Here is a 24,246-nt window from a genome sequence, read left to right on the forward strand (position 1 = left end):
AGCAGCAGCAGGGTTTGAGAGGATGGACTCCAATTTTGAAAGAAGTTTTATGGGTAAAATACTGTCAACATCACATGCTACAGAGAAATTGTTCATGAAAGGAAGAGTCAATCAATGGGGCAAATTTCATTGTCTTATTTTATGAAATTGCCACCACCAGCCACCCCGACTTGAGAAACCACCACCCCATTCGGTCAGCGGCCATCAACATCAAGGCAAGACCCTCCACTAGCAAAAAGATTGATTACCTGAAAGCTCAAATGATGGTATTTTTTGCAATGAAGTATTCTTAAAGTATGAACATTGTTTTTTAGACATAATACTATTGTACACTTAATAGACTCCAGTATAGTGTAAACATAACTTTTATATGCACTATGAAACCAAAAACTTCATTCGACCTGCTTTATTGTGATATTCTTTACTGTGGTGGTCTGGAACCCAACCGGCAATACCTCTGAGGTATACCTGTATTTAGACTGTGGTCAGTAAAAAGCCCCCCAGCCGTCCAACCATTGGAAAGCGAATGCAATTCTATTAGTTTTCTATTCTTGTCATAACAAATTGCCACAAACTTAATGGCTTAAACAACACAAATTTATTATCATACAGTTCAATAGATCAGAAATCTGATACTGGTCTCACTTGGCTAAAATCAAGGTGTCAGCAAGACTGTGTTCCTGTCTGGAGGTTCTAGGGGAGAATCTCTTTCTTTGCTCATTCAGGTCGTTGGCATAATTCAGTTCATTGCAGTTGTGGCACTGAGACCCCCATTTGCTTGCTGACTCTCAACTTAAGGACTGTTCCCATCTTTAGAGACTACCCACATTTCTTGACTTGTGGCCTCCATTCTCCATCTTATAAAAACCATCAATAGCAGTCAAGTTCTTCTCATCCAAATGTCTCCTCCTTCTCCTATCTCCTCCCTCAATGCAGATGGGAAGTTCTCAATTTCAAAGACTCTTGTGATTAGATTGGCCTCACCTGGATAATCCAGGATACTCTCCCCAACTAAAGGTCAGTAAATTTACTCACATCAGCAAAGTCCCTTTTGCCATGAGGTTACATATTTACAGGTTTGGGGCATTAGGACTTGGACATCTTGGTGAGCAGTTAAGTGTGTGTGCTTTGGAATCCTCAGGGGTTTGAATCTGGTTCTAACACCCAATGGCTGAGCAATCTTGGACAAGTTACTTTAAGTCTCTCCTTTATAATAATGGCATCTTCCCCAGCTGACTCTCATAAGAACTACAGAACACATACTTAGCAGGTGCCTAACATACATAAACACTCAGTAACTGTTAGCTATTATTATTAAACTTAAATGAGGAACCTTTTCTTATCTCAATTAAATTCCATCAAATTGTTTCCAACCCAGGGCCATAGCCAGTCAAGATAGTTTTTAATCTCAATTCTGTGGTCTGCAGTATTTTAACTTCCTTTTAGATTTGTGTTATCTTCCCCTGGATTAGCACGCTTGCTGCTTCATCCTGGTCACAAAGTTAAGGAAGGTCAAGCTGTAGCTTTCACAACAATGGAGACAGCTCTTATCTTTGAGAACAGTCATGTGAGAGACCCTGACTCTCTGGGTCAGGGGCTAAGAAGGGGAAAGGAAATACAAAGGCTCCCACCCTGAAGGCATTCCTAGTCTAATTAGTAGCCCCTTTCAAAATAAGAAAAAAAAAAAATAGGGTCACTGCAAATGGCACCCAAGGCCCACTCTAAGACAATTTAGTTTTAAGTGGATAAATGAGATAAGGAGATATTAACATCCTCACTTTATAGATTAATAAACAACTGAGGCTCAGGCCATTTTAAATGACTTTTTCGGGCTCAAATAGCTGATAGCAGAGGGAGGCCATGAACCCAGGATTTCTGACTCCAAATCCTACATTCCTTCCCTCTCCACACTCTTCCTTCTAATGGTTTGGAAACCAAAATGGAAAACATCTTCCTATGACCTGGAGCAGGTACACCACTGGCATTTACAGTTCTACTTGCCACACCTTGGAACCTGAAAAGCCCCAGAAAGGGGACAACTAAATGATGGAAGAAATCCTGGGCCTTTGATGAAAGAAGAGCTACTTCATTAGAATTAAAAAAAAAGAGAGAGAGAGAAATTGGAACTCTTCAGCTTAGAAATGTTACAGCTGAGGGAAAAAAAAAAAACAACCAATCCAGACTGACAGAACAAAGATTGATGGGCACTATTTCTGTAATCTAGTTGGCACCTTTCAAACTCCTGGTAAAGTACTTCTTCACAGAGCAGAAATGTATCCAACTCTCTACTTCCATGAAGTAGAGCTAGCCAGAAAAATCAGTCTTCATAACAGTGAGTTCCTGGAAAAAATTTATAAATTGATCATTAGGGAATTAAAATGTGTTTTCCCATTATTTCCCATTTCCCAGTAGCATGATCAAGCATCTTGACCAAGGCAGTATTATGTCAAATAAATCACAGATATGGCCAACATAGATGAAAGCCCAATATTATGACTTCAAAATTCCATATTCATAAAAAAGGGTCAATATGTACCACATCCTGGTTGTGTGAGATCTCAATTTACTATAACATGCATATATAAATATACATAATTCATATATATTCAATACTAAAAGTGAAATTCTATCACATAAACTTCTCTCTTTTTTTTTTAAGATTTTATTTATTTGCGAGAGAGACAATGAGAGACAGAGAGCATGAGAGGGAGGAGGGTCAGAGGGAGAAGCAGACTCCCTGCTGAGCAGGGAGCCCGATGTGGGACTCGATCCCGGGACTCCAGGATCATGTCCTGAGCCGAAGGCAGTCGCTTAACCAACTGAGCCACCCAGGCGCCCCTCACATAAACTTCTCTTAAACTATTTAATTTTGCCTGCCTTTAGAATTTAGGAGGGCTTTTATGGAGATCATATGAGTAAGTCAAGTCTTCAAGAAAACAAACAAAAAAAAAAACGTCCAGATAGGTTGTAATAATTCAAACCACCAACTAGTTGGATTTACTATTATCTGAGATATACTACATTTTAATCTATAAAATCCATTTTTATTGTTGAAAAAGTCTCAAAGGAGCAGCTGACCATGAATCTGAAATGACAATGATTGGGTTGTGACAGCCTATATTTCCCTCCCAAGTGCCAACCCCATGGCAGTGCCGAGGCCCTCTCCAATGGAAGTGCCCCCTATCTGTCCTGAAGATTTATACTACCACCAGAAGCACGTTTATATATATTATTTCATTGTGAGAGATAGGACAGATATTACTGTTCTCATTTTACACAAAAAAGATCTAAGGTTTAAGGTACCTTAAATGACTTTGCTCAAGGTTACACAGCTCATTAGTAGAACAGCTGGGACAAGAAGTCAGGTCTCACAAGTCCTGATACACAGTGCTACCTCAAAGTTATTAGGAGTTATTTTTGACTCATCCAAAACAACCAGAATGTAGTTAAAAGAGTTCTGTTTCTGTCCCTTCTCAATCTCAAACACATTATCTTGAAATATGTATAAATTGTGCCTTAACTGAAAAATACCACTCTTTGCTGCAGTATATCCAGTCACCTGTCTGCTAGGACAAAAAGACATTTCTTCTAAGAATCTTTGGGGGGTGGCAAGACGTATACGCGATCAAAGCGGGACTTCTGGCTGATACAGTAGGACTACAGTCCAGACAGAATATAAAGCTAGGTCTTTCCAGTAAGGTGTCTCCCACTTAATGGAGCTGTTTTTAAAATGCCTATGATCACTCCCTCTCATTAGATGGCCAATGGCACAGTGAGATTTTCTTGTGATCATAGATGTCTAGATTTTTCTCAAAGCCATATAGCTTTGGGGGGGGGGAATCAAAGTTCTAACTACTGTATTTCTTTTTTTCAACTGAGTTAGAATCTGGTGCACCTCAGATATTTCTTCAAGCTCAGAAAGGGAAAACCAATACCTGGGTGTGCCAACACTATTGTTCCCCTCCCCCATCACAGAACCCATCCCATAACCTGGCCCCATCTATATTACCTGTGACCTGAATAGAGGTGGCTAGTGTCATTAGGGAATACCATGGAACAGAAGCACTGTTGCTTGGCAATGATCTCCTCAGCTAGCTTCCCATAAGCTGGGATAGAAATTTCTTCCCCTTATCCAAGTTACCTCTGTGATATATACCAGCTTTAAGGATCCTCACATGAGCACTCATGATGCAAGAAGTTGGTAGGCAGCCTGAGCCATTCCTTTATTCACTAAAACTTTGCTACAAGAGCAAAATTAGTAAGGAACAAGAATAATTGGATCAATTTATGAAATCTATCTGGAAAATTCAGACAAGAAAAAAACTGTTACTCAAGAACAATTTTACTCATTTTATCCGAATAATTTTGGACAGCCCCTTTCCCCAAGTGATAACTCTTGGGTCAGAAAAGAATTTAAAACAAAAACAAACACCACCACATAGAACTGCTTCTTGAGCAGATGGTGTCATCTAGCCTAAACCATATATCGTATCAATGCAGAGGCAGACCTAGGAACTCTTACTATAATCCAGGTCTCCCTCCTCAGTCTCTGCCCTTTGCACTATACACAGTCACGTGCTCTTCACTGGAAGAGCATCACAGCCCACCAAACAACCCTGGGTTTGTTCAATCCAATGCGTCACACCTGGTGGCAGGTAGGTTGGGAGGTAGGCTCCAAGGGGTTTTCCCTGTGCATTTTCAGTGGCTTACGCTACAATTTATAAATCATGTGGTCTTCATTCACACATAATGGAAATAATCACCCAAAGCAGTCCTACTTCCTCAGAAACATAAATGAACTAAGGAAAATAACAGGTTTTACTGATTCCAAGACTAGTGTATAGAGCAGAAAGTGTAGGGACTCCAAGGTTATTACACAGCAGGAGGAGGTAAAACAGGCTGTGAACTATTTCGGTCTGTTTGGTCCTGTGGTAGAAATTTCAGTTCAAATAATAGCACTTTGCTAAGAAATATTGTGGTATTAAATAAACAATTGTATGAGGCCTTTTTAGAACAAGTCTATCAGTCCTGTAGATATTACTTATCCTTTTAACAGTTTAGCAAGAAAAGCTCTACCATGATTGAGGTCACTGATAGTGGAATCAGTCCTCTCGATTAGTTTGTATTAGGCAGAAAAAGCTCAGGTTTTATCATGTATCATACAGATGCATAAAACAAAATGCAATAGCATTCTCATTTTAGATAAAAGCCTCCTAAAGCCCTCTTGAACATACCATGAACAAGAATTTATATACTATAGGGGCGCCTGTGTGGCTCGGTCGTTAAGCGTCTGCCTTCGGCTCAGGTCATGATCCCAGGGTCCTGGGATTGAGCCCCGCATAGAGCCCCCCCCATCACTCAGCAGGGAGCCTGCTTCTCCCTCTCCCATCCCCCCTGCTTGTGTTCCTGCTCTCGCTATCTGTCAAATAAATAAATAAAATCTTTTTTAAAAATTAAAAAAAAATTTATATACTATATACATAAACATTTTTGGTTTTATGTATTATTTTCTACATAAATCAGTCTCGTAATGAATTTCTTAAGCCTTTGAACAGCTATGAATGTAACATATGTATCAAAGTCTAAATAAAATCAGGTAGACTAGATAAGATTGTCTATTAACTTTCAAGGAAATTGGGTATATTCATAAATGTCTGCCTGTAGTCCAGGGCTCATTAAGTAGAGACGGCTCAGAACTTTAGTACTAGTGTCCCAGCAGAACCTGAACTGAGAGCTAGTGCACTACTCTGGTTTAGGAGTGCAGAGAAATTCTACTTCCTACTTATGGAATCATACGCTCCCGCTTCTCAAACTCTCTTTCCTAACTGCTCACTGTTGACAAGACCCCAGTGGTTTCTCTTCCCTGGCTCCAAATCACCTGCCCCATAGTCCAGGATGACAGAACGGAAGCAGCCAGCCGTCAGAGCAATGCAACCATAAGCCAGATCTAGAATCACATCTTTGGCTGGTGTTGGGTGAAATTAACCCACACTCCCCTTGGCCCACCCCCTTCCTCAGCCTACCTAACCAGCTAATGAAAGCCCTGACACACCCACTCTATTGACCCTTGTCTAAACTGAAGGGCTGCTGGGCCAAACCTTTTTTTTCCCTTTGTTGAAAAATACACATAAAATTACCATTTTAACCAATTTAAAGTGTACAATTCTATGGCATTTAGTATTTCACAATTTGCCTAACCATCACCACTATCTAGTTCCAGAGCAATATTATCACCCCCCCCCCCCCAAATCCTGTATCCATTAGCCATCACTCCCTATTCACTCCAGCCCCCGTCCCTGGCAACCACTTATTCTGCTGTCATTTGCCACAGTGATGAATAGTTTGGGCTAACATAGCTAATACTGCCAGTCACTGAGAAGGACCAATTAATTCAATGAAACAAAAGGGCTTTTTTGTTTACATAAGAATTTTAAGGATTAACATCTGGAAGTCCAATTTAACTTCAGGTCCTAACCTCCCTATAGGTTTTGTTAAACTTTAACAGATCACAGTATCTGGGTCTCTCATCATTAATTGGTGAAATAGAATATCATACCTGTTTCCCTCCACACTCCATGCAGTGCTAATCACTCCTTGACCTCATTTTTCCATTTTGCAGAATTCATAAAAGAACAGATTTAAGTTATATTACTCAAGACTAGAGATTCACTAATCAATTTTTAGTTCCTCCTTCTTAGGAAATAGTGTTTCCTATCCCAGAAGATACTTTGCCATTCTTCTGTTGGTTCCTTTATAAGCTCAAATTAACCTACTGACTGCCTGAACTTTTAATATGTGGCACATTCTGTGCACTTAATAGATGTTAAAAAAAATAAATGAGTTAAATGTTCAAGAAGCCAAATGGTTGCAAGTGACACTTCTGGAATGGTTTTTGTAGAAACTGCTATTTGTTGGCTCCAACTGTTGTCATTTTTCCTTTGAACCTCTAAATAATAACAAAAATAATCTTATCTACTTTACATTAATGCTTTGTGACATCATAAAATCATAAACTTCAAATGAAAAGCAATGAATAATACAATTTGCTTTGACTATTAGAAACACACACATATAGTCCAATTAGGTCAAAATCTGCAGACGGACCAGGATAGCAGTATGATTCTAGTTTGTACTCATGGAATCATTCCCTCCCCCAGGCCCCCAACACCACCCCGCTTCCCCACAAAATCCTCTTTTCTGTTCAGAATCACTGTCAAATATTACTGGGCAACTCAAGCATCATCTACCACGTGTTTTTCTCCTACTGTCTTAAGAAAAGTGTTATTTCAAATAAACAAAACCACATCCATAATCATATTAACAACCTAAGTTTCACAATCCTAAATTGCAATCAAATTTCAAGTCCCCAAATTATCCCACTGGTATTCAGTTGTCTAATCAGCTACACTCCAATTATAGTAATAATCACAATATTTCAGGCCATTTACTGGCTTACTTTCCAGGCTCTCAAAAATCCGTAACTACTCCCCAGAAAGGATTAATATTGCTCTTGATTTCTCTTGGTATTTCTGGGGAGAAAAAAACCAAATGATAACCAAATTATCAAATCAACTCAAAGCAAATATTTCAGGGTTGTTCAGCTGCTTTAGCCTATCTGATTACTGTATCACAAAAGGGAGCTATATATGTTTTCAAATCAGAAATTGCCACTAATTCAGTGCTTCTGCTTAATTCAATCAAGTTCTGTAAGATTATCATAAAAGGATTTCAGTTACACAATAGAATTTGTGGTTGAGTATATATTAAAGTTTTCTGCTCTTGAAAATAAGGCAGCTCATTAACAAATCTACAGAGAATAGTTTCACTGTAGAAGAGTCCAGAAATATTTTACTTATGTTTAAACTTTAAGATAGTACTTATGACGAAAAACTCAAAGTGAGAAAATACAATGGGTCATAGGCCCAGACTGGCAAAAAGATAAAAATATCTCAGGTTTAAAAATAGGGCTACCCTGGGTGGTTCAGATGGTTAAGCATCTGCCTTCGGCTCAGGTCATGATCCCAGGGTCCTGGGATCGAGCCCCACATCGGGCTCCTGGCTCAGCTAGGAGCCTGCTTCTCCCTCTCCCTCTGCCTCTCTCCCTGCTCATGCTTTCTCTCTCTCTATCTCTGTGTCTCAAATGAATAAATAAAATCTTAAAAAAAAATAAATAAAAAAATAAGAATAGGGCTACCCGTCAAACAATTGTGTTCTTTCATGTGATTGTGCTGTTTTACATTACAACAGCTAAAGGTGAAATTTAGGCGCTTAGACATTACTTCAAACTGAAAAGGGAACACTGAAGACAGCAGTCTACTGAGCATGATCAAACTAGCCTATGCTCACAATGGTTTCCACAAGTTGTCTAAATTTAGGGTGTCTTTCTCTTCTGTGTATTTTTTCTCCACCTGCCGGTTTCTCTCAAGATAGCAAAGCGGCAACAGCAGTCCCAGGCCTACCTCACAGATGCAGGCCACGCCCCTTTGGGAGAGCATTCCCTCACCCGCTCATCAACAAATCCTAGGCTTCACTATCTTTGGATCAACCTAGATTCACCTGTTCAACCCAGAACCAGATTAGTTTAAAGCAATGCCTCCCAACCCAGACAATCCGACACCCTTGCATCAGGCTGAAATGAAACTCCTTGACAAGACCTACCTACTACACACACAGTATTTGAAGAAAAACAACATAAAAACTTATATTATCAGGGAGAAATAAAACTTATAATCAGTGCATATTGTGATACATAACTGTTCAGGAATGACTACAATAGAAGACAGAGGAGCAGGACTGCTGCAAATGAAAACTGACCCTGATGTGCTGTAATGTCAACTCAAATACTGTAATGATATAATTTTCCAAAACAGCAAACAACTCTTAGAAATATTCCAAACAAAACAATCATCTTTCCTTGCTTTACAAGGCAGTTGCATTCCTAGGAAATTCATTGTACTGTATACAAAAACACTGAGTTTATATCTACAAAATAGAGTTAATTCTAAGATCAGATAATATCTGATGGGATACTGGCAATTCATATAGGAAAAGGGACAATTCTTCCTAGTCCCTGCCCATCAAATATTTGTAGTATTAGCCCCCTAAACTGTGAAAAAGCACTCCTACAAACTGTTGAAATGTTCTCCAAGGGAGCATTAAGAGCCACTGGGGTGCAGGAATCAGATTAAGTCAGTAAGGCTCACTCAAACCTCAATTACTCTACAAAATGAAGAAAGGCGAGAGGCAGCAATTAAATTCATAAATTCATAATTCATAAATTAAAACTAAGAGAATTTCACCCAAAAACCAAATAATATGATTTAAAAATGGGCATAAGACATGAACAGACATTTCTCCAAAGAAGATATACAGATGGCCAACAGACACATTATCACTTAACATCAGGAAAATGCAAATTCAAACTACCTCACACTTGTCAGAATGGCTAAAATAAAAAACAAGAAACAACAGGTGTTGGCGAGGATGTGGAGAAAAACAAACCCTCTTGCACTGTTGGTGGGAATGCAAACTGGTGCAGCCACTCTGGACAACAGCACAGAGATTCCTCAAAAAGTTAAAAATAGAACTACCCTACAACCCAGCAATCCCACTACCAGGTATTTACCTAAAGAATACAAAAACACTAATTCAAGGGGATACATGAAACCTAGTGTTTACAGCAGTGTTATTTACAATAGCCAAATTATGGAAACAGCCCAAGTGTCCATCAACTGATGGATAAAGATATGAGATATAGATATATAATGGAGTATTATTCAGCCATATAAAATTAATGAAACCTTGCCATTTGCAATGACATGGATGGAGCTAGAGTATAATCCTCAGTGAAATAAGTCAGTCAGAGAAAGACAAATAACAAATACCACATGATTTCACTCATATGTGGAACTTAAGAAACAAATGAGCAAAGGGGGAAAAAAAAAGCAAGAGAACAAACTGATGGTTTTCCAGAGGGGAAGTGGGTGGGGGATGGGGTTAAATAGGTGATGGGGATTAAGGAGTGCACGTGTCATGAAGAGCACCAGGTGATTAAAATAAAAACTTAAAAACAAACAAAACACGAAGAGATTTTCAAGTGCTTCCTCAGATAAAGGGCTTTATATTCAAGAAATTTCTAGTAGTAAAGCAAAGTCTTCTGTATTTGTTCAAGTTCAAAGCATGTTAAAATTAAAATTGAGATGGCTAGAAAGGTGATTTGCTGAATGAACTAAATAAAATGTATCAGTTTTGAATTAGCACTTGAATCTGTTTGGTAAAAATGCTAGGCTTTGTTTCGTTTTGTTTTTTTTTTTTTTGGTTTTAGGAAAAAAGCAATGACATTACAGATTAAATATCCACTAGATTTCAAATTCCCAATGGTTTTCTTGGCTTTAAACAGGAATCACGTTTGCACCACTTATTTTTTAGTTGACATTGGAAATCATCATAGTAGAAATAATTTAGAAGGAATAAAACATGCTGAGGGACAGAACCTATGAACCTTAATTTTTTGTTTCCTCTAAATCGTTTTTTGTGATTAACTCTATGAGCAAACAAGTGGTAAGGTACTATGATAAAAAAAGGCTTGCTACTTTTTTAAAAAAAAGATTTTATTTATTTGAGAGAAAGTGAGCGAGCATGAGTGGGGGAGGGAGGCAGAGGGAGAAGCAGACTCCCCACCGAGAGGGAGCTGGACTCCGGGCTCGATCCCAGAACCCTGGGATCATGACCTAAGCTGAAAGCAGACGCTTAAAGTAGTGAGCCACCCTGGGACCCCAAAAAGGCTTGCTACTTTACATGGCCCTTTAATGGACTAAATTTTCTTAAGCCAAATGGCCATATGGAGGCAGGAAGGTTTATTGCAGTTATCTTTCTTACAAGGACCTTTGTGACCTGAAGAACTTTTTAAGTGAAGCAAAGCTCCTTGTGCTTTTGATTCTTAATTATGGAAGAATGCTCTACAGTCAAAATTGCTTTGCTCTGGAGAGGAATACAGTATCACTGATAACTACTAAAAAGCAGTTCCCTAGCAACCTATCCCTACTAATAGTGATTTTTAAAAAAATGAAACATAATTGACCCTATTTGGTCATTTTTATTCTCTTCTCTCAGTTCAGTCCTAGAAAATATAGTCTGGATAACCAAATCACTAGGATGCTGGTAAGTCTTCTGTCAGCTACAATGGCAGTTTTGTTTATTTGGGGTAATACCCTCAGCAGGAAAGTGGGACTTTAATAGGCAGCTTATATTCCTTAACTCAGTTATACAGAGGTATCATCAAATATTTAATGGAATTTAGATATGGAATAGGATTCCAATATTTAAAAAATAAAAGCTAGTATTATTTCTTTATAGCTATAGAATCTGTTCTTTCATGTTCTCCTAAAAGCAGAAAGATAGCACAAGAAATGTTGTTAAGGCTAAGGAAAGAGAGAACGTTGCCAAAGCCAATTCCATTCTAGGATCGGATAATGTCAGATATTAACAGCAGGGATGCCCAAGTAAACTGTCGAAGACATTACTGATAGCAAAGTATAGGGCTGACACACCAGTGCACAGATCAGTAAGGTACAACTTACACACACTTTAGGGGCACCTGGGTGGCTCAGTTGGTCAAGCATCTGCCTTCAGCTCAGGTCATGATGCCAGGGTCCCAGGATCAAGCCCCACATCAGGCTCCCTGCTCAGCAGGGAGTCAGCTTCTCCCTCTGCCTGCCGCTCCCCCTGCTTGTGCTAATTTTTTTTTTTAAAAACATACTTTACACCTGAAGAATTTACTCATCATTTTGTTGGGGAAAGAGAATTAAGACAGAGTTCATATCTAAAAGTCAATACCACTTAGGGGCGCCTGGGTGGCACAGTCGGTTGAGCTACCAGTTCTTGGTTTCGGCTCAGGTCATGATCTCAGGGTCCTGAGATCTAGTCCCCCGTCAGCTCCATGCTCAGTGCGGAGTCTGCTTATGACTCTCTTTCCCTCTCCCTCTGCCCCTCCCCGTGCTTTCTCTCTAAAACACATAAATCTTTTTAGAAAATAAATAAAAAATAGTCAATACCACTTAAACCAAACCTAAAGGGGCACCTGGGTGGCTCAGTTGGTTAGGCGTCTGCCTTCGGCTCAGGTCATGATCCCAGAGTCCTGGGATCGAGCCCCGCTTCGGGCTCCCTGCTCAGAGGGGAGTCTGCTTCTCCCTCTCCCTCTGCCTGCCGTTCTGCCTACTTGTGCTATCTCTCTGTCAAATAAATAAATCTTTAAAAAATAAAAATAAATAAAAAATAAACCAAATCTAAATTAAATAAGCCCTGTCATCATCAAGTTTTTGTTTCCTAAAATACAAAATAATCTATAACCATCACCATTACTTTTCAGAAGAGGGGAAGAGAAGGAGACAATTATTACATAAACTCAGAAGTTATCTTTTAAAATTAAGACATCTTAATTTTGCAACAAATGTAGAAAAGTATTTATAAGGGAAGGGGAAAAAAAGCTTTGTTTATTGTAGAGTTAGGTAAACTTAGGTTTTAAATTGGCAATGAATGAATGAGGAATGTACATACACAACACAGTACCATACACTTAGAGTTCGTACACAAAGTTACCCTCGGCAAAACATACTGTATTCCATCGTAAGAGTCTAAAACGCCTCTAGACTGAATTTAAATTTTTCTAGGTCTTCAGAGGGCTAAAGGGACATTGTCCGCAGCTATTAAAATTCAAGGGGAAATAAATGTTAATGTGTGTTTAGTTTCCATCTTAACTTTCTATTCAATAGCTCTAAACTTTTTAAACCCCTGTCTCATTTCTAAAAGGATTAAGGCAAACTGTTTTAGGTTAAAATTCAAAATAAAACTTTTACAAAAGATCTAAATGGAACTTCTGCTTGCAAATTTATTTAAAAGTCTCAAGATCACAAAACTGCTATTGCCAACTATTCAGTTAATCTGGGTAGATGAAACATTTTCCCTCTTTTAAAGATAAATATAAAATGGCTATATCACATTTTTATTATAAAAAAGCTATGCATTTGGGGCACCTGGGTGGCTCAGCTGGTTAAGCTTTGTCTGCTTTAACTCAGGTCATGATCCCAGGGTCCTGGGATTGAGCCCTGCATCAGGCTTCCTGCTCAGTGGGGAGCCTGCTTCTCCCCCTGCTTATGCGCTACGTCAAATTAATTAATTAATCTTAAAAAATGAATTTGATAACAAGTGTACTATAGTCTCTCTTTTTTTTTAAGATTTTATTTTTTACAAGAGTGAGAGAAAGAGAGCAAGCACAGCAAGGGGAGTGGCAGGCAGAGGGAGAGAGAGAGGCAGACTCCCCACTGAGCAGGGAGCCCAATGCAGGGCTCGATCCCAGGACCTTGGGATCATGACCTGAGCTGAAGGTAGACGCTTAACCAACTGAGCCACCAAGGCACTCAAGTGTGCTACATATAGTCTTTTTTTTTTTAATTTTTTTTTTTAAGATTTTATTTATTCATTTGACAGAGAGAGACACAGTGAGAGAGGGAACACAAGCAGGGTGAATGGGAGAGGGAGAAGCAGGCTTCCCGCTGAGCAGGGAGCCTGATGCAGGGCTCGATCCCAGGACCCTGGGATCACGACCTGAGCCAAAGTCAGACACTTAACAACTGAGCCACCCAGGCGCCCCTATATATAGTCTCTTAATACCATGTTTTACACCCTACTTACACCTTCCTTACGATATATTCTTTCCAAAAAAAGGAAAAAAAACAGATCCAGTGGGAGAAAGAATGTTTAATAAATGGTGTTGAAACAAATAGCTATCTGTTTGGAATAAAAATAAAATTAGATCCTTACACCTTGCACCATATAGAAAAATACATATATTACTGATGGATTCAAGAGTAAAAAATAAAAATGCAAGTACCCAAAATTCTACATACAATTTTAAGGGGTTCTGGGACTCCCTAAAACCCATTCATGGATCTCAGGTTAGGAATTATTAATCATAACTTCTATTAAAATCTTAATGCCAAATACCAGATGTGTTTTCAAGATCAAGTCACATGCAACAAATGAAGATGAACACATTAACTCATTGTTGTAACTTTATAAAATCTCCAAACTGGAACTAGAAACAGAGGCATGGCAATACAAATGGACAATGACTTAAAAAAAAAAAAAATTACACCAATTTAAATAAGTTTGAGTGCATACTGTACAAGTGTATCCATGTCTGTTAGCCTTTCAGAAATATAAAATCAGCTAAATCTTTAGTACTTAAAATTCATTGTGTGCAATGTTATTCTCAAACTTGATTAAAATACTTAATAAATACAAGTTATGTTTAATATGAATAACTGCAACATACTTAAACATCTAAACATATAATAGGAATTCTATAATATTAAAATGCAATACTTTCACCTGCATTAATCTCATACACAATGGAAAAATACTTGCAGATAATTAGCATTAAGAATGCAAATATATTTTCACTGTGGAAGAAAAATAATAAGATTAGAAATCATATATTTGCGTAATCTACAAGGAAGCTGTAGATAGTCTACATTATGACATTCTATTTTAAAATGACAACAATTCAATATTTAACTTTACAACAAGTTTACTCAAGGCAAAATATTTGTTTATTACAGAACAGGATCTTAAATCAAAGTAAGCAAGGCAACATTAGATCAACCATCTTAGTTTTTTTTTAATGAAGTATAGCTTTAAAATTGTAATAAAGGTGAACATAAATTCTAACATGCTCTTCTCTTCTTATAAATGGGATGATGTAGAAAAGCAAAGCTTCAATGTGTAGGGATTGGAACCATCTGCAAAAATTAAAAAACAAAGTTAACAGGTCACTTCATCAAAGTTTCAAGATTACCTTGAATTAGCAGAGTAAATTATTTCACATTTTTATAAAATCAGAAGCGGAAACATAAAGAAGGAAAATTTCTATGTAAGGTAAGGGGAAGATTACTTTTGTACATCTCTACCAGCAGGTAAGCTACATGAAGGTAGGAACTTTGTCCACTGCTACATTCCTACTGCTCTAAACCTTATCTGACACATAGAGACACTCAATATTTCTTAGTGAATTAATCATTACAGATAAACAGTATGGGATTAGGCTTATGTCCATCAGCAAAGTTCACTTTGCAGAATATATTAGAATGGCAATTCCTCTATAAAAGCCAGTTCAAACTGAATGGGAAGTAATCAGAGAGGGAGACAAACCCTGAGAGACTCTTAACTCTAAGAAACAAACTGAGGGTTGCTGGAGGGGAGGTGGGTAGAAGGGATGGGGTAATAGGGTGATGTGATGAGCACTGGGTATTATACGCAACTGATGAATTATTGAACCCTACATCTGAAACTAATGATGTTCTATATGTTGGCTAATTGAATTTAAATTAAAAAAAAAAAACAATTCAAATACAGGCTGGGAAATGGGTAAGAATGGAATGTACAGGAAGATATTAATAAGCTGAAAAAGTTCCAGAAGAGCTAGTATTAAATTCTAAAATTACTCAAAAAAAAAAGAAAAAAAAAAAAAAAACGAGAATAAGCCACAAAAATTTTTCCATTTTATACATTTTTCTTTAACTTCTCAGACCAGGCAGAGATAATTCCTCCTCAATTAATTATACAAAGAAACAATTCTGGTATCTTACCGTATTAAAAAAAATTTTAATTCCTATAAAGGAAAAAGCATATAAATTAACAAGTATTTGCATGCACTGGAGAGGATGAAAAGATAAATAATTGTTCCTGCCTCCAAGGAGTTTAAAATACATCTTGGGTATGTCTCAAATATGCATATAATTTTAAAGTCTTTAAAAACCTTCTAACAAATATTAGGCTTGATTTACTACTTAAAATTTCCTTGTGTGACTAAAAGTTAAATGAAAGGAAGTATTCCTATTTATTTATCTTTTAATTAAAATTTTTAAACATAAAAAAATATATAGATTGATATGATAAACCACCTAGCTTCAATAATTGTCAGCATTTGGCAGTCTTATTTCATCTACCTACCCGACACACATTTTGGGAGCTGGAATATTTTAAACTAAATCCTAGATACGTTTATTCTACCCATAAATCTGTCAGTGTGTATTTTTCTTTTTCCACATCACACCTGATAAAATTAATATTTTTTTCTCCCACTATTTAGAAAAATAAGGGTTTAACACCCTTTAGATCCAGGATCAAAATAAAGTACACAGCACAAAGCTTCAAAAGTTAAATACTTGAGCATACTTTGTGTGGTAGAAAAAGAGGTCGTTTACCATTCTCGAGAGAATAAACAGTGACAATTTCATTTAATACAAATTAAAACAATGGAATACCATTTTTCATCTATCATACTGGTTAAAGATTCAACATCTGACAAGACTCAGTGTTGGTAAAGAGTGTTGGGTAACAGGCATTCTCACATACCACAGGTAGAAATGTAAACTGGTGCAACCTTTTTAAAGGGCAATCTAGCAACATTTATCAGAATATAAACCTTTACGTTCTCCACTACTAGGAAATTGCCCTACAAATACAAAAAGTGCAATGATAAGGATGTTGTATTACAGTAATAGAAAAAACAAATTGGACAAAAACTGTATTCATCAGTGGGGAAATGGGTAAATCAAACCGTGGTATATCTCTACTATGAATAGCTACTCTGCGTATGCTTTAAAAAAAAAAAAAAAAGTAGTAGCTTTGCAAGTGCTGATATATAATTCCAAGGCATATTAAGTGAAAACAGCAAGGCACTGAAGAGTTGTATAGAAGAACCACTTTGTATAACTTTTAAAAATGTAGATATACATACACTGAGGAGGAGGAATAAAAGGAGACAAATAGGTTAGAAGTTGTAGAAAGCTTTAACTTTCATTTTGTACTTCATGTGCTGTTCTAAGTTTTTTAACCACATAAATGTACGTATTGCTTTCTTCTAAAAAGATCGACAGAGACTGTGGAAGCCAGCATCCAAGATGGCCCCAACGATCCCTACCCTCCTGGTATTCACAGCTCTGTACAGTCCCCTCCCACACTGTACCGCGGGTGGTCTGTGTGACCACAAGAATACAGCATAAGTGATAGTATGTCACTTCCAATGTTAGGTTATAAGAGACACTGTGGCTTCTGTTTTAGTCTTTTGCTCTCATCCCTCTTGGATCACTCACTCTGAAGGAAGCCAGCCACCATGATGAAATGGCCAATGTAGCTTCACTGGACTTGCAAACCACCACATAAATGAGCTTGAAAATGGATTTCCCAATCTCCAATCATGACTTGAAATGACTGTAGACCCAGACAACAGCTTGACTGCAACCTCAAGAGACCCTAAGCTAGAAACACCCAGCTAAACTGTACATCGAATACTGACCCTCAGTTTGCTGTTTTAAGATGCTAAATGTGGTAATCTGTTACACAGCAATAGGTAACTAATATAAGGATTGTGTGGGTTGTGGGATTTGTAGGACTTTTTTCTTCATACTTCTCTATTAAAAAAAAAACCAACAAAAGCAGTAAGTGTTATTTTAAAATTATTGTCGATGTTTCTAAAGTAACTCCTACTGAATAATTAGGACACAGTTTTACTTACTTGGAACTCTTATCTGGTAGTGATTAAGTGCTGTGAGGGCTTCTACTGCATCAGTTTTGCACTCCCATTCTAATAGCCCGGAAAGTGTTTTGGCAGAAGCTAAAACAAAACAAAGAAACACAAATCCAGTTGTTATGTGCTTGTCATCAGTTTAACCATAAAACTTAAAAAGAGGGCATGTGCACTTACGTTTTGCATCAAACACTTTGTATTTGATGAATGTAAGAACTTCGTGGTCATTACATAACTGTCAAAGAAATGTGAAACTCCATTAAAAATATGGCCAAAATAATATTCCTGCCTTTTACTTTTTTAGAAAGTAAACTTTATGGGGGCACCTGTGTGGCTCAGTCGGTTAAGTGTCCGACTCTTGATTTCAGCTCAGGTCACGATCTCAGGGTCGTGAGCACTGGGCCCCAGCGTGAAGCCTGCTTAAGATTCTCTCTGTGCCTCTCCCTCTGCCCCTCCCCGCCCCACTGCGTGCACTCATGTGCTCATCATGCTCTCACTCTCTCTCTCTGGAAGAAAGGAAAATAAACTTTATGGCAGCATTTAAGTCTGGCATGAATGAATTAAATCAAACATGTTTTTATTTATTATTATTATTTTTTTTGATAGAGAGAGAGACAGGGAGAGAGGGAACACAAGCAGGGGGAGTGGGATAGGGAGAAGCAGGCTTCCTGCTGAGCAGGGAGCCCAATGCAGGACCTGATCCCAGGACTCTGGGACCATGACCTGAGCCGAAGGCAGACGCTTAACGACTGAGCCACCCAGGCACCCCCAAACATATTTTTAGATTGGTAAGTTCTATGAGAAAATAAACCTTAAAAACTGATATTCTATAAACTATGTAAATAATTTAGTGCTGTACAATAAAACCACAGATTTATAACTGAAATATGTATTCTCAGAGTTGTTAGGATTTATCTAGTACCTAAGGGACAGAGTGGAGTTCCCAGAAATTTTCCCAGAAAATCAATTCTTTTCTGAAGCATTTCCTACAGTTTGGCAAAAAGGCAGGGATATATAAAATTTTGTTATGGGCAAGATTTTTTTTTTTTTTAAGATTTTATTTATTTTTACGAGAGAGAGAGCGCGCACATGAGCACGAGTGGGAGGGAGGGGCAAAGGGAGAGGGAGAAGCAGGCTCTCTGCTGAGCAGGGAGCCCAATGCGGGACTCGATCCCAGGACCCTGGGATCATGACCTGAGCCGATGGTAGATGCTTAACCGACTGAGCCACCCAGGTGCCCCCTGTTATGGGCAAGATTTAAGGGCATAATAAAAGAACTCTCTGAATGCAGAAGTCAGGTATCTCATTCTAATTCCAACTCTCAAAAAGACTGAGCCACAAACCAACAAAAGACTAAAAAGGCTAATGCAGAATGGAGGCCAGAAAAGTACAATGGTCAAAGAGTGAACTAAATAACAAAATACTAATAATATCAAAAGCAGATGATGAGCAGAGCAAGACTTTAAAATGAGGCTAAAATATTATAAATTTTAAAATAAGAAACAGAAACATTCTACACAGCTGTGTTTCAGCACCTACCTTCGTGAAGGTCTCCTCTGTGACACACAATGGGACGTTGTAATAATGCAGCACACACGAGGGTGGCTGGATTATATTCTTAGACGCCTGACCAGCACTTGTAAAGCGATTATTTTTGCTCATTGCAAAATCTTTGTAGCTACTTGTACCATCCTCCAGCTCAAATATTTGACTTGGAACAACTGAATGTTGCTTAGACACACTAAAGATGGGGAGGGAAAAAGGCACAGAGGACACCCTGTTAGGTAGAAAGCAACAAGCACGCGGTGTCAAAGGTTAATAGCTATGCCTGCATCGGTTTTAACAATAAGACAAATGTAGCTACTTAAATGTGATTTAGTTATTTAATATTTTAAACATTTATTTGAATACTTAAATTTAGTTTAAGTTATAATCTATCACTCTTATAGTTTAGGAAACTTTATATAAAACTTGCCCATTTTTAACATGCTGTTTTATAATCATAACACTAAAAACCAGGTATAGGTGAGCAAAACCTGAATTATATGAACCTAACAGACTTTGTCTAAAATGATAACATTATAGGTGCTAGTTTCAAATGTGCTCTCAATTACATTAAAATATTCTGAAATTGAAATTAGTATCTCTAATAAAAATGAAGATTTTTTTAATACTTTTAAAATTTACCACTTTTAAGATAATTACCAAACATTAAGTCTTTTCCCAAATAATTTGACATTGTTAAGGTGTGTGACAGCTCTTTCTACAGCGTACTCATCACCCATTTCTACCAGTGCTGTACCAGGAATGGTCTTCATAAATTTTACCTGTAAATACAAAATCCCAAAAAGGTGACTATTTATTTCCCTTCTATAATAACGGAATTTCTGAAAGAGAGTATGATTTAAGTGGTTGAGGTCAAATACAGAAGATCACCTGGAATCTTGACTTTACTCTGCTGTGCTGTTAGACACTCATAACTCTTACCAAAATTCAACAAAGTTAAAAAGGAAGACTATAATTCTATTGTGTGGCACAATGAAGAAGAGCACAGGCTTACCCTGGCTCTGCTACTTATTGTGTGATTTGGGGTGATTTTCTTCTCTGAGCCACAGATCTCCCTATAAAACAGAGACAATGATAATACCTGGTATGGTTCATCAATATTTATTCATTCAACAAATATTTATTAGGTGCCTAAATGTTTTGATAAACACCGTGCTGGATACTGGGTATTAATGGTAAACATAATGGACACAGTCTTCTTGAAACTTATATTCTGGTAGGTAGGTCAAAAATTTAAAAGTAAAAAATAATTCCCAACTACTCAGAATGCTGTGAAAGCAATGAACAAGATGCTGTAAGAAATGATGCATGACGGCCTTGAGACAGCACTGCCAGTAGGAAGGCTTGTACAAGGTAGGGGCAGTTTTAAAAACAGGCATACTTCACAATTTTTCATGGCATCTTGGGCAGAGGCCATACTTAGCCTCTTATATTATTCTAATTTTAGTAGATAACACCATAGTAATAAGGGTTAAATGGGTTAATGTATGATAATCATTCAGCATAGTACCTACCCCCCTACCCCTTAGAAAGTCCTTCAATAGCTATTCTGTACCACTAACATTCATGACACCTTGAAATATTTATTTGTTAGCCTTAAAATACTACAAATGTATTTACATAACAAATGCAGCATAGCATTTATATCCACCCTTGCAACTACCAATTTTAATGGGCTATTCCAGCATTTTTATACTATACCTGTACTTGAACAAATCTCAGTTGTAGCAGGACTTTTCAGCTTTACTTGAAATCAATTATCTTCTTGTGGGCAAAATTTCTATACCTTGATTTAATCCAATAACATCCCACAAATCTAACAATGACTAAATAAATATCTTATGTTAAATATGTAGCTCTTGTACTTGTAAATCTAAAAAAAAGGTGAGGCATAATTACCTACATATAGGTCTTTTAAAGAACTAGCGTAGCCTAAGTTTCATGTATCATAATAGATCATTTAAAATATTTTTTTTGACATGTGAAACTGGAATTGTTCAAATAGCACACAGAAAACTTTTAAGTTTATTAGACAAAATGACTTAGGTTTCTAAATCATGAGACAATTAGTTCATAACAGAAAAGACAAAGATATACTAAAGATGTTGATTTAACTGACTGATCTGATTGTCTACAAATGTGAAAAGCACTAAGAGAAAAGTAACATTATGTGATAAGGTTAAAATACACATTAAAGCCCATTTAGTTATCAAACATGCAGTTCCTAAACCTTAACTAACACCTAGGTGTCTAAGATAAATGTCTGTGTGAAAAAATCTGAACTACTTCTCCCAGTGTTGCTAAATCTGTCCATGTATTCCTGGCAAGTTATATAAGCAGAAACACCCCATATGTTATCCCTAGACCAATGTGGCATTTTCTTTCTTTTCTTTTCTAAATGCGGTCAAATGGTTATGCTGAGAAAATTCTTGTTCCAGAGATTTTCTGAGTTGCTTTCTCAGTTCAAGGAGCCTTTACTTTAGAATTAATGAACTAAGAACTAAGAGTACCAACTTTTGAAGCCATGCTCCCGCTCCCACACATTTATGACTCACATGCTTGTACCTTTTTATTGTTGTGAAAAGAACACTAAAATCACTTAAAACAACAGAGAAAAATAACATTATCTCAGCACTGAAACTCAAGTTGGCAAGTGTATCAAACAACTGGTAACTTAAGATGACCAATCATTTCCCCAGTTAAATTTCCATGATTCTTTAGAAAATAGTTTAAGTATCTACTTTACGATACTATCTTAAATATTTATGAGATATCAATGAACAAAACAGCACAGATCTGGGGAAATGGTTGTCTAATGAAAATAAGGTTATAGCTTTAAAGATCTTTAAAATATGTAATATTTAAATATTTTGCTACTTTTTGAGTGTAAGCCTCCAGATAAAGTTTTGAACACATTTTGTCAGTTCCAAATACTGATAAGAGCTAAAAGCACATTGTTCCTCAGAAGATACTGGAAATCTAGCATTTGGGAGGCAAGTAATTAAATCTAGAACTCTCCTAAAATTCATGACTTGTGGCCAAGCACCATGAAAGTACTGCTCTTTCGAATTCTATAGTTCGACATGTTAAGTGCTAGAAACACTTTGCAATGATAAAAAAAATACAGGCTAGTAATTAATTAAACTACTGTTTTGGACTTCTATTTATATTAGCTATTTTTAAAGTATTTTTAGTACCAACAACCTATACTGATCACTTACCAACAAAAAACAATTTCTAAAGCTCCTACCTAATGAATTTTTAGCTTATGTGGTTTACTACTAAAAGAACTTGTATGTTCCTAATACAAAGGGAAGACACATGTATTTGTTGCCTTTTCAAACTTTCCTACTAGATATCCTAGCAAAAGAAATTAATATAAAACGAAACTTACCTTTTCAATATTTCCATATAAGCAGAATAGGTTGAACACTCTTGAACAATTCATTTTTAGCTGATGTAATCCACTAACCATTACAACTGAACCAGAGGGATTTCCTCCATGCATGTAAGAGGAAGAAGCCTGTGGTAACGGATATGCAACAAGCTCAGGTGTATCTCGAGAGCCCATTCTGTAACGACTCGGTAAAGGCAATAATGGACCATGGGATCCTATAAAAATGATAAACAAAACAAAACACAACTTTAGCAGATATTCTTCACCACATTAAAAGTAAACTATTAATATTAGCTAGTTTGATGTATGTCCAAGGAAAACTCAAATAAATGTGCTAATATTCAAATATAACCTGTGGGGATTAATAAAATCTGTATTTCTGTGTACCAGATCTAAGATACATTCACCTGCACATCCCTGCATATACATCAGGCTTTAAGTCTGTATTTTTAAAAATACTGTTTAACAAAAAAGTATATAAGATCAGGCCACAGATAGCAGGGATGGGGAGAATCAGTGTAAAACTTTGGGTCGCTGTGTATAAATTATATCTTAAATTTTTTTTAAAAAAACCTTCTGCCAACACCTTTTGGAGGATAATACAATAAAATATACAGTGAAATCTTGGAAACTATCTCTATACAGACATAACAAAAAGAACATCTCTAGTTCCACTGAAAAGCTATCTCCTTGAATATATTTTACCGTAACGTGCTTTCTGGTATTTTATTCCCCTAATTCTAATTTAGGAAACAAAACTCCTAATTTCATTAATATCTCACCTACTCAAAGGTGTCATTTATTCAGCATCCTGCATTATCTGAAACAACATCAAGAACCCAGAATAATGCCTGAATATCTGAAACCGTTGTCACAAAACACACACAAATCTATGTCTCATACTGAGAATCCTTATTAAGAATCAACTTTCTAATTTTAGAGTAGTTCTAAACAACTTTGATTTATCCAGTTTTCCCATCCGTAACAGATTGGAAGTAACAAGAAAAATAAAGCTAAAGTGAATGGAACAGACAGGAACGGGGGAGTCTGGAGAAACTGATACTAAAAGCAGGCATAGGGCACATTCACAAGAGCAAGAAGAGAGAGTCGTAAGAACTGAGAAGCAACTAAGAAACTGACTCATAAACTGGTGGTTGCCAGAGGGGAGACGAGAGACGGTGAAATAGGTGAAGGGGATCAAGTACCAACTCCCAGTTACTAAAAAATAAGTCTCTGGGATGAAAAGTACTGTGGAGGGAATATGGTCAATAATATTATAATAACGTTGTATGGTACTACACTTATCATGGTGAGCACTGCACAATGTATAGAATCATCCAATCGCTATGCTGTATACCTGAAACTAATATAACATTGTATGTCAGCTATACTTCAATTTAAAAAAAAGCAGCAGCAACTAAAATGGAGGCATAGCTCAGAAATATAAACCCATACATGTTAGGTGCTCCTGAGTTAGTGATTACAGAAGTATACTCTTGTAACATGCAAAGGTCCTCCTGATGCGCAAGAAACCAATCCAAAAACCCAAGTCTTTTCCTCATTCCTCTGTTAGGTGCTCCTGAGTTAGTGATTACAGAAGTACACCCTTGTAACATGCAAAGGTCCTCCTGATGTGCAAGAAACCAATCCAAAAACCCAAGTCTTTTCCTCATTTCTCAAGAAGTAAAGAATATGT

At 37.1% G+C, this 24,246-nt stretch overlaps 1 protein-coding gene and 1 non-coding gene across 3 annotated transcripts in view; both read right to left on the reverse strand.

Moving 5' to 3' along the window:
- Nucleotides 1-14,569: 14,569 nt before the first annotated feature.
- The window catches only part of HNRNPLL (heterogeneous nuclear ribonucleoprotein L like), a 36,137-nt gene continuing 26,460 nt past the window's right edge, over nucleotides 14,570-24,246 (reverse strand). For both annotated transcript variants that reach the window (XM_032410327.1, XM_032410326.1), the window contains 6 exons: nucleotides 22,548-22,765; nucleotides 19,793-19,914; nucleotides 19,127-19,328; nucleotides 17,765-17,822; nucleotides 17,576-17,674; nucleotides 14,570-14,798 (listed from right to left, as the gene is read on the reverse strand). In XM_032410327.1, the coding sequence (XP_032266218.1) occupies nucleotides 14,743-14,798; nucleotides 17,576-17,674; nucleotides 17,765-17,822; nucleotides 19,127-19,328; nucleotides 19,793-19,914; nucleotides 22,548-22,765 (755 nt within the window). In that variant the 3' untranslated portion in view covers nucleotides 14,570-14,742. The remainder of the gene's footprint in view (nucleotides 14,799-17,575; nucleotides 17,675-17,764; nucleotides 17,823-19,126; nucleotides 19,329-19,792; nucleotides 19,915-22,547; nucleotides 22,766-24,246) is intronic.
- Nucleotides 20,520-20,619, reverse strand: LOC116636519. Its single transcript, XR_004300361.1, has one exon. It is a non-coding gene; the product is annotated as a U6 spliceosomal RNA (small nuclear RNA).

Source organism: Phoca vitulina, unplaced genomic scaffold (genome assembly GCF_004348235.1).
Source record: "Phoca vitulina isolate PV1807 unplaced genomic scaffold, GSC_HSeal_1.0 scaffold12, whole genome shotgun sequence".
NCBI classification, from domain to species: domain Eukaryota; kingdom Metazoa; phylum Chordata; class Mammalia; order Carnivora; family Phocidae; genus Phoca; species Phoca vitulina.